The sequence below is a fragment of the Manacus candei genome, unplaced genomic scaffold, assembly GCF_025592945.1.
Source record: "Manacus candei isolate 608988 ecotype Guabito, Panama unplaced genomic scaffold, ASM2559294v1 h1tg000018l, whole genome shotgun sequence".
Taxonomy (NCBI): domain Eukaryota; kingdom Metazoa; phylum Chordata; class Aves; order Passeriformes; family Pipridae; genus Manacus; species Manacus candei.
The window spans coordinates 3,719,175-3,729,760 of NW_026138066.1; the positions used below are offsets into that span (position 1 = coordinate 3,719,175).

Consider the following 10,586-nt stretch of genomic DNA (forward strand, 5'->3'; position numbering starts at 1 on the left):
GTGCTATTATTAGAATTAATATTCAACTATTACAACATCCAAAAATAAAAAAAAAAGTGTAAGGCCAAACACATCTTAATCCAAATGGTATTTGCAACTGATATGTACCTATCTTAATAATCAACTCTAGTCAATTATCATAAAAATATCTTTTTATTCAAAATTAAAATTTCTGCCAGAATTTACATCAAAAATTCAAGTTCAAAATAGAAAGAGAGGTTGACTTGAAGATGGCTTGCTAAAGCTGACAAATTTGCAAGCTACTTCTTCAATGAATTTTTAAAAGTTAAATGATGAACAGTAGCTAGTAATGATAACTGACAGTTACATCTTAACTCTAAAATCAATTTTCTACATGTAAAGAATGTGTCACCCTCCAGAATACTTCTCTTACTAATCAGTTATTAGATTATGACCCAAACAGCCACATACTAATATAACTAATACATAGTTTAAAGAATCAATATCCATTACACTGCTTTATGGAAAAACTCTAAGTCAATCATTTTAAAATTATGTTTAAATTCAATGATAGAGAAATTAAATCATGAAACCTCCTCAAAATATTCCCCCTTTTGAAATAGCTGCATGTATGAACATTAAGTTTCATATTACTTTACAGTGAGAGTAGATTTCTCCTTAGGAACCTTCTATGTTAGGAAGCTAAGGTCTTCACTGATCATTCATTCACGTTAAGCATACACTTAAATAAGAAGGCCCTATTTAAGCTGTATTTCTCCAGCTCTTAAATATTTTCCCTTCTCACCAGCTAGAAGGAGTTCAACAGCTGCCAACTCTCCAATATCAAAGAGGTCACTGAGGATAAAGGCTTCTCTGATGAGTTGCTCTGGCAAGAGCCTAGTTCCCTGCTGACCCTGGATAGCAACTCCTTCTGTACTTGCTTTCTGAATTTTCTCATGCTGCTGAACATTCTTTGGCTGCAAGAGAAACAAGCATCGGAAGTTATTCAAAATGGCAAGAACAAATACTGAATAAAGATTTACACATTAATCCTTTCTCACAAATACTGTTCCAACAGGTTAGGTTGTAACCATAAAAACAAAGGCAGTTTTTTTAAACACAGAGATAGTAAAGGCATCCTAATAATGCTTCACACTTGCACAGCAGTGGTCTCTTTGTGAGAACGTACCAAAAATAATCTTATACAATGTGCTGACTTTTAGTTTACTCAGAATAATGGAGACTGAAAGTAAACTTTAATATAATTCTCAACAGCTCCATGAAAGACATTCACGTTGCTGATCAGAACTATTGTGTTACTCCCAACTGCTATTTTCTACATCATTCTTTTTCCATTAAACTGAGATGCTAAAATATACTGACAAAACTCTACAGCTGACTTAGATTTTCTGACCTATCAGTTAAAAGAGTTGCAGAAGTAATACCACTGAAAGAAGATATATTTCTAGTTGTGATCCATCAGCCAAGAAGCAGGGAGGTTTTCCACATCATCTGACATTCCTAACAAGACATACTGTAATTTTTAAATTGATGTGTTCACCTGTTCTGTGTGTTCGTTAACCAGACTGAAATATGAGCATGGACCAAAACCAGACAAAATAGTTTGGTGCTTTATTTCAGACATACGAGAGTAACAAAAAAAAGCCAATAGGTGACTGATGGATCATCAGATACTTTTACTTTTTACTTTTCCTTTCAAAATAGCACTGAAACAATGAGAGAAAACAATACATCATAGATAAAATCAACCTGTAAAAGACACAAAATAATATGTATTATTCAAGCTATTTGTATTCTTATGGCAGCACAAGACTGGTATAACACATCTGCATTATGTACTGTAAAAATGTAGAATGAAATGAATGGTCAGAGTCTAAATGGTATGTAAGACAACACTGCAAGACAGATTAAATCATCAACTCTCCAACTCATTCCACAAAACAGCATTAGCCCAGTACCGGATTTCTGAAGAGAGAGATGAAGTCGGATTTGTGTTTCTTTAAAACCTGGTCAAGACGATGAACAGCTTCGGGTTGCCTTTTCCAAATGGCATTCATTACAGCCTGCCATATGTCCTTATATGGACCCCACAAGCTGGCAGCTAAAAGAAGAAACAAAACAATGTACTTGAAATGGAGAAAGAAACAAAAAAAAATTATTTATTCACTCTTTTCAATAAGTAGACTCTTTTTTAACTTACTGTTACTCTCAGCTTGACAGTATAGACAGTTATGCCCATCAAGTAAAGCATATTTTCCTTTCTTAAGGCAAAAAAAATAACAATGATGGTCTGATATAAAACCTAATTGCATTTAGGAAGCTAGAGAAGCAGAAAAGATGATGTATGCACCTAAGTTCTGGAGCTGAAAGTCATCTTATAAAGATACTTACAATACAATCACTTAGGTTTAAAAAGAGCTTTAAGATTATTGAGTTCAAGCACTAACCCAGCACTGCGAAGTCTACCACTAAACCACATCCATAAATGCCACAACTACATATCTTTTAAATCCCTCCAGGATTGTGACTCTATCACTTCTACAGAACACTTCAGAAAAGGACCACCTTCACTATAAACTAAACAACCCATCAGATCAAAATATATGGTACTCTGGGATTACAGCAGACGGCTAAAGAAAAATGGCTTCAACCATTTCCAAAGATTATAATTTGCATGAGCAAGTTGGGGAAAAAAAATAGCAGTTTAATCAAAAGCAAGCTATTTAATCACCCTTATTGCCCCTACATTGTCAGAGGTGAACCAGTGTACTGAGCTAGTCAACTGGAAGGGGTGTAAAGTCCTACCTCAATAATAGGAGAAAAACACTATCTGTTGAGAGAGAACAAAATCCTTTGATTACTCCAACTAAAACTGAAATCACTCCCAACAATGGAAAATGGAAATCTCCTAAGCCTCAAAGTATTTACAGAATGTCAGACCAAAGACTGCCACAGCCTACAAGCACACTTAAATGTGAAGTCATTCAAGCTGAGTAGCTATAAATGAATACATGAACTTAGAAGTGACTGAGGCACTCTTACAAGTGCAAAATGGGCATGAAATACACACACGGGTAGATTTTTCCATTTCTTGATTTTTTTCCCCCCAGATTACCTATTTTCCCAGTTTTAGTAATATTAAGGAATATCTTTAGAATATTACATTAGGGACAAATTGTCCATGCAAATGACTTGTACTGAAGGTGTGGAAGCATCTTATCGTGAATTACGAGGTGTAGCATCAACAAGTAACAGAGTTGTAAAGATCCCAAGTTATGTTTTAGTTTATATATCCCAGCACACTCTCCCTGTCAACCTATTCTGCTTCTCCAGGTTCCTCATACAGATTTCCTGGTTAAATGGTTAGCTGCCAAATTTAATAGAAGTTTCACTATGACTTTGAAAAGTTTCCTGACAGAAAGAGGAAGGATATTAAGGACTTACTATGGACAATTTCTAATCTTTCAACCTTACCTGCCTGAATTCCATCCACTTTGGTAAGATTAAGGGATAACTAAGAACTGGACAGCCGACCTTGAATCTGAATGTAACTTGGCAAGGCCTTCTATTTTTGACATAACCAAAGAAATATCCAATATATGAGGAACTGAAAATGAAGAGCAGTGCTGTCAAAATGTGTTGCCTCTTTCCATCAGTCTGTGTAGAACAATATAAATTAGAAACTAAAACCATAAGATTAAAGGCAATATAAGCCTAACGATACTCTTTCATATCAACTCATCTCTCTCCTCTTAATTTAAAAAATAAATAAAGACAAGTACTTTTGACACCTAAAACACATTTGCTGCTAATATTCTGTAAAAGAGGTTCATAAAGATATGAAATTCCTTTACCAGAAATAGATCAACAAAAATATTACCTATGTTTAGAAGAGACCAGATTATTCTAGAAGCTAGGAAGCTCAAATAAATTAGAGAAGTCTGACCCTACTCTAAAAATACCACCTCACCTCTTTCTCTACACTGAGAAGTTTCTTTTGCATATTTCAGACCTGAATTTAGTACTACAGCTGAATTATCTCTTCCTTACTAGAAACTGTATCATTCAGAACCCGAACTCTGTAGCAGGAATACTGCACTGGAAGTCTCTTTATCATTGGGAATCATGAAAACAGCACACCAAACTAGTCTTCAGACTTCAACCAGAACTGTTGTCTAAACTAAAACCCAAGTAGATGGAAAATACGTACCACCTAGTATTATCCCATTAAAAAAAAAAAACCCACAAAATTTTAAAACCAATATTAAACAGAGGTACCTAAGTGTTTCCCTTGCTAGATGTCATTTGTATCTGTGAAACTTTCAGACTTTACACACCACAAGTCACTGCTAAATTTATTAGATAAATTATATTGCCAATTTTATGGTTTGCCTTCAAACTACCACGTAAAAACTGATTGCAGGCACTGTTATGTGTTACTGAGATGGTTTCTGAACCAAAGGTATTATAAGCTAGTGGTGGTTTTTGCATGCTGCCATTTTCCTAGTTGAAAAGCTGCTTTAAGAGGTTGCTGTCCTCCTTCACTCAGTCACTTGTTCCCAACCATGGACATACCTGCTTCGTTTACTCTGACAGACCGCACTACAAGTCACATTAGTCAAATGATTGAAATTAAAGAAGGGGAGGAAAAAGCAACATGTTCCAGAGTTCTTTCAACATGGTTTATAAAAATCAGAGCTCTCATTAACACAGCTAAGAAAGTGGTCCGGCTAGTCATAAAACCAACTGAAAGACCAATGCCTGAAACACAGAGGGAAGAAACAAGTGGGTAGGGAACAGCAGAGACTTAAACTGAGGAGGAATGTCTCTGGAGAAATGATAAAACAAAACTATGTCTTGCAGAGTAGCCTATATGCAAAAACACTAGCATTTAATCTAAATTTGCCTTAACTTTTTTTTTCTCCTTTTTAATGTACAAGGTAACACTGTGGTATAAAATCAAGTACAAAGGCAACATTTTATCATGGTGCAGCTCCTTCTAACTCTGAGTCTTATAGTAAACCTCTCAAGGTTTACTGAAGTGAAATGTATCTGCACCACTTCTTGACCAGGCTGCTTATGTTAAGACAGCAAGGTAGTTACCCTGATGTAAAGGTGCCCCTCCTTTTTATGCAACCAAGGCGCCACCTCACAGTAACACAAAATGCTCCCTGAATGCCCTGAATAATAAGGCTGTATCAGGAAAACCTGTAAAAAAGGACAAACTCTCTGCCTTTTTCAAGCATCGGAGTGTTTTAATCATATGATGTTACCCCTGTCTAGACAAATTTAACTAAAAATAGCTACTATTGGATGAATAATTTCACACTCTAGACTGTAACTGGCTCTCCCACATAAACTTCAGAGTGTAGAGATTTATTTCACTCTTATTACATTACCGAGTCCAATAAACACCAGCAGCAATACACAATGTCTGCCAAAAACTGTTCAACTATTTCCCTGGCCCATCTGTTTGCTCTTGTCCCTAGCACATAATTCCTTTGCATCAGCCCAAACACATGTACTGTAAGGCATTAAAAGAAATTAAGGACCTAACTTCTCTAACCAAAAACTAATCCGAAAAAAGAGTTTATTTTCAACAGGATCACATCTACAACCCAGTCTGCTCTGTGATGGCACCAGCTATGCTAGCACAAAGATGGATTATTGCAGAGAAAGAAATAAGCACCTAGGATGGAAAAAAAGTTGGACTTTAGCAACCACACTGACTTTTTCCCATTTATGCTGTTTCTATTACTATTAGTTTTACAAAGGCTGACCACCCCATCAGGGCCAGCAAGGAAGGACAGGATGAGTTACTTCTTTCGGCAACAACAGCAGGTGACGCTTATGCCTGAACTTTTTGTCACAGTATAGACTTATGTTTGTCCCCAGAAACAACACAACCTAAGGCAAAAATCCTCATTAGTTCTATTGACATATCTGCTTTATTTTTTTCTCATATTTCATGTACAAAACTCTTTCTTCCCCTATTTTTTTAATTATAAGGCTGTAGAATCTCTTGCCATGTAATTTATAAATAAAGCATAGTCTCATTTTAACTACTCAGATTTTTACTTTATCGAAGATGCATTTCAGATGAAGGGTCTTTGCTTTATTACTGTTTTTCTGTGAGAGAACAGAGATGTTATTCATTCAGTTAGATCAAAATATCTTTTCTGTAAAATTTGCTCCCTGCTTGACAAAGGAATGGAGGTTTTAATTCTATTAACTAGTCACTGTGACATACCAAACCTTAGTTACAGACCTTTTGGGACATTTCGGCCATGCCAAAAAAACTGACCTTGTTCAGTCTTACACAAAGAAAGGTTAAAGAGGGATGGGAGCTTTGTGTTCTTTAACTACTGAAGGGCACTATACACACAGAAAGCAGATGGAGGTACCACAGGAGATGAGCAGCAACTGACCCAAGCTGCAATAACAAAACTTCCAATTAGCCACCAGGGGAAAAAAGAAATAAAATACTGTGAGGGCGGTCACACCTTGGAACGGAGGCCCAGAGAGACCTCCTGGAGGATCTTCATCCCCACAAGTATTCAGAGCTAGTTTAGATAAGGCCCTGAGCCATCAGATTGAGCTGGCCTTGCTTTAACGAAGAGGAAGAACAGAAGCACTGCACCTTTTGAATTTGTTGTATTGGGCAAGTGCCAATTTAGGAATCCAAAACTGTTCTTGGGCCACACTCTAAAAGGACCATGAATGAACCTGATGCTCCTAGTCAATGGATGAGAAACCATCTTCATTTCCACACTCACTGTGTACTACCGAGCAAGATTCTGAACGTATTTCTTTGTTGCCTTTTATTGCGCACAGCATTAAGAGATGAGTGCAATACCGTCATTAAGATGAGAGCAATACACCTCAATGTATTGCCTAACCCCATGTGCACTGAGTTATACAGTCCTCCCGAATCAAGGAGCCTTCGCTGCCTCATGTCACACCCTGCTAGGACCACCCAAGCTCAGCGGCAGCTCTGACCGCGGAGATCCATCGCCAGGCACCTCTGGGTGGCCCGAGCCCCGGGTACCGCGAACGGGAGGCCGCTCTCCCCGCCGCCTGCCCGCACCGCCGCAGCCCTTTCCCGCCGCCCGCTCGGGCCTTGCCTCGCAGCCTCACCACGCCCGCCCTGCTCAGGCGGCCACCCCCGCTTCCCCGGACTCTGAGGAGGGGCGCAGGGCCGGTGGCCCGCGGGCGAGGAGCAGGACGGCCGGGGTAAGGCGGAGGGGGAGTCGCAGCCCCGCGCTTAGATTGTTCTTACCCGAATTTACCGCCAACGGTGCCGCCATCTTGGACAGAGGGAGGCGCGTCGCGGCGCCGGCGCCTGATGAAGGCCCGGCCAATTCGCCGGGCTGCGGGAGCGCGTCCCGCAGCTTCCGCCCTTCCCGGCTTCGGGACAGCACAGCCGGCGGCAATCACGAAGCGGCCGCTCCCGGGACAGCACAGCCGGCGGCAATCACGAGGCGGCCGCTCCCGGGACAGCACAGCCGGCGGCAATCACGAGGCGGCCGCTCCCGGGACAGCGGCTCCGGCGGGGACAGCGGCGGCGGCTGCGGGGGCAGCGGCAGGGGCAGCCCCGCGGTCGGGCCCCGCGCCCGGGCTGACGGGAGCTGTAGTCGCAGGTTGATGGTTCGTCGTGTCGGGCGGCTTCGTGTTCGTGTACAGACTTTACCGAGGTGGCTGCGGGAAAGGGAGAGCGCCGGGGTTCTGCATTCCCGCCTTCGCATCTCTGATGTAAATAGCACAGCAATTCCGTGCCGTTCAGTTTCTCTTTCCCCCTTCCTTTTCCATGCCTCTCTGAGGGGAGTCTTTCATAGAATCATAGAATCATAGAATCAGCTGGGTTGGAAGGGACCTCAGAGATCATCAAGTCCAATCCTTGATCCACTACCACTGCAGTTACTAGACCATGGCACTAAGTGCCACATCCAGTCTCTTTTTAAAAATCTCCAGGGATGGAGAATCCACCACTTCCCTGGGCAGCCCATTCCAATGTCTGACAACCCTCTCTGTAAAGAAATTCTTTCTAATATCTAACCTAAACCTCCCCTGGCACAACTTGAGATCATGCCCTCTTGTCTTGCTGATAGTTGCCTGGGAAAAGAGACCAACCCCCACCTGGCTACAACCTCCTTTCAGGGAGTTGTAGAGAGTGAGGAGGTCTCCCCTGAGCCTCCTCTTCTCCAGGCTAAACAGCCCCAGCTCCCTCAGCCTCTCCTTACAGGACTTGTGCTCAAGTCCCTTCACCAGCCTACTTGCCCTCCTCTGGACCTGCTCCAGCACCTCAACGTCCTTCCTGAACTGAGGGGCCCAGAACTGGACACAGTACTCAAGGTGTGGCCTCACTAGCACTGAGTACAGCGCTTTCCTTCCAAGCCCTGCCCAATAAGCCGTTTTCACTGAATATGAATTAAATATCTGAATTCAGATGCTGCACTTGGAGATAAATGTATTAGTTTTTTTTTTTAAACTGAGAAAAAGATTACTAGAATGGCTTCGGTTTCTATGGTTTCAGCCTGAAGTCTTAAAAAAAAATTTTTGTTTACAATCTTGTGTAGGGACAAAAAAAAATGAAAAAACAAAACAAACAAAAAACCCAAACCAACCAAACAAAAAAAAAGCCAACCAAATAAACCCAGCACTAATAGGAGTTATCCTGTGAAGAAAGCTGCATTTAAAGTATCAGGCATGAAGAAAATAAAGCAAAAACCATATCTGTACATATACATATCTGGAGCTAAGGAGCAAATATCAGTATCTTAGAAGTATTTTGTGTCTAAGGTTTAGTTACCACCCTCTGTCCCAGTAGCAATCAACTCTCCACCAGAAATTCCCTCCTGTACTACCTTCAGGATAAAAGATTCCACCAAAAGTATTCATTTTCAGTTCCAGTAGTTTCCTCTCTTGAACTTTATTAAGACAGTATTTCACGGTTGCAAAACCTTATCCAATGAACTAGACCCAGGGGAAATTGGCAAAATAACTATCTTTGCTTCTCTGGATCTCCCCTATAATGTGATGGCAGAGAGAGCAGTGGTCTTGGGGTGAGAGTGAGTTGGCAAGGCAGCTATAAGAAAAAAGAGATGGAAAGCAGAGAAACTATTTCACAAGGATTAGTCAGAAGAAGAGAGAGAAAAGGAAATTTTAGAAAAGATGGGAAAAAATTCTGTCCTATCAAGAACAGCTTCTCTCAGAGTTCAATAGATTAATCAGTTCTCATTAGCTGGGCCTAATTTGTTGATTTAGTCAAAGGCCCCATATTTCCTGGAGATTTACCTTTTCACTCTCTTAGCCATTAACTAGACTAGTCCTATAGCAATGGCAATGATAGTGAATTATTCATTTTATTCTAGGAAAGGAAGAGTGCCAGGCAGGAGGTGAAAATAGAAAATAAGAAGTTATTTCACAAGCAGCTGAACTAAAGCAGCCTTGGTACCTGGGTACAGCATTCCTGTACCTTCTCCTGTGCACCCATCACATAAAGCCATAGTTCTGCTCCTACGCCGCTCACGTGCCACCCCGAGCCCCATGACTATGAGAGGCAGGTATCATGATAAATTTGGAGATGCATGTGCCACAGCAAACATAATGGAAAGCTTGAGGGTTTGCTTCAGCCTTTCCAAGCACAGCAGTCCTAATTTTGATCTTTTTCCTTTATACATTCTCCGATTTTCACAAAGTTTTTGAGCCCTTTAGCCTTTGATCAGATTAGGTTGGAACTGGTTCAGAAATTGCAACAGGTTCAAAAGTTACTGAAGAAACTCAGCAGACAGTGTGATTTCCTAGGCTGCATTTCCTTAAGAAGCATGAGTTTTTCAAGAAGAGAGAGAAATAAATAATTGAATCTTTTTTTTTTTAAAGCCTTTCCCAGGCATTAAGAGCTGTCATATTTCTTTCGGCATTCAGATGCAGCCAGATTGCACACACTTTTTGTTAAACTCTGTTGGAGGAAAAAATCCTTCCTAACCACTGCAGATTTAGTATTTTAAATTTCCAGATAATTCTTTCCCCTCCTTGCCAATTGGCCATAGCAACAAGAAAAAAACCACCAGCCTGAAATAGTGGATGGCATGGGGTAGGTCACTGGGCAGCTGAACTTCAGAAGAAAAATACCACATTTAGGTCCAGCTGCACAGCATTTATTATATTCTTTCTCTGTCAGCAGTGTGGTATTTTAATGCAAAATAGTAGTGACAGTACAGCTCCTAGTATGGATGAAGTAAGAGAGGCATCTAGATACACCATACCATACATTCTGCACATATTTATATTGGCATAACTGCATGCATCCATCCTTTTATGAGTAGGCAAGTCCATGAATAGTAATTCTTGCTTATTCTCAGTTTATTTGCTGTCCTTTAATTTAGGATCCTATTGTTTACCCAGGATCACTGGATGGTTTGGTAGTTTATTTTGGACAAGTCACTACAGTGAAAGAATACCTCATTCCTCTCCCTAACAAAAGCTCTCAGCAAGTTCTCCAGTACAGATGGGTTCAGTGAGGGACACTGGTGTCTTTCATCCTTAATTACTAGACAGAAACCTGTGAAGTATCAAAGGTAGGCTGACACTAAATACCTAGGATG

The 10,586-nt window shown here is 40.5% G+C and overlaps 1 protein-coding gene across 2 annotated transcripts in view; it reads right to left on the reverse strand.

Annotated features, from left to right (window-relative positions):
- Nucleotides 1-7,468, reverse strand: part of NUP205 (nucleoporin 205) — a 50,314-nt gene extending 42,846 nt beyond the window's left edge. Inside the window, exons 1-4 of one of the 2 annotated variants that reach the window (XM_051784853.1) lie at nt 7,262-7,295; nt 3,457-3,589; nt 1,941-2,083; nt 767-938 (exon numbers count right to left, since the gene is read on the reverse strand). In XM_051784853.1, coding sequence (XP_051640813.1) covers nt 767-938; nt 1,941-2,039 — 271 coding nt within the window. In that variant the 5' untranslated portion in view covers nt 2,040-2,083; nt 3,457-3,589; nt 7,262-7,295. Of the gene's footprint in view, nt 1-766; nt 939-1,940; nt 2,084-3,456; nt 3,590-7,261 lie in introns of both variants that reach the window. The other variant, XM_051784852.1, reaches the window with a different exon arrangement.
- Nucleotides 7,469-10,586: the final 3,118 nt, after the last annotated feature.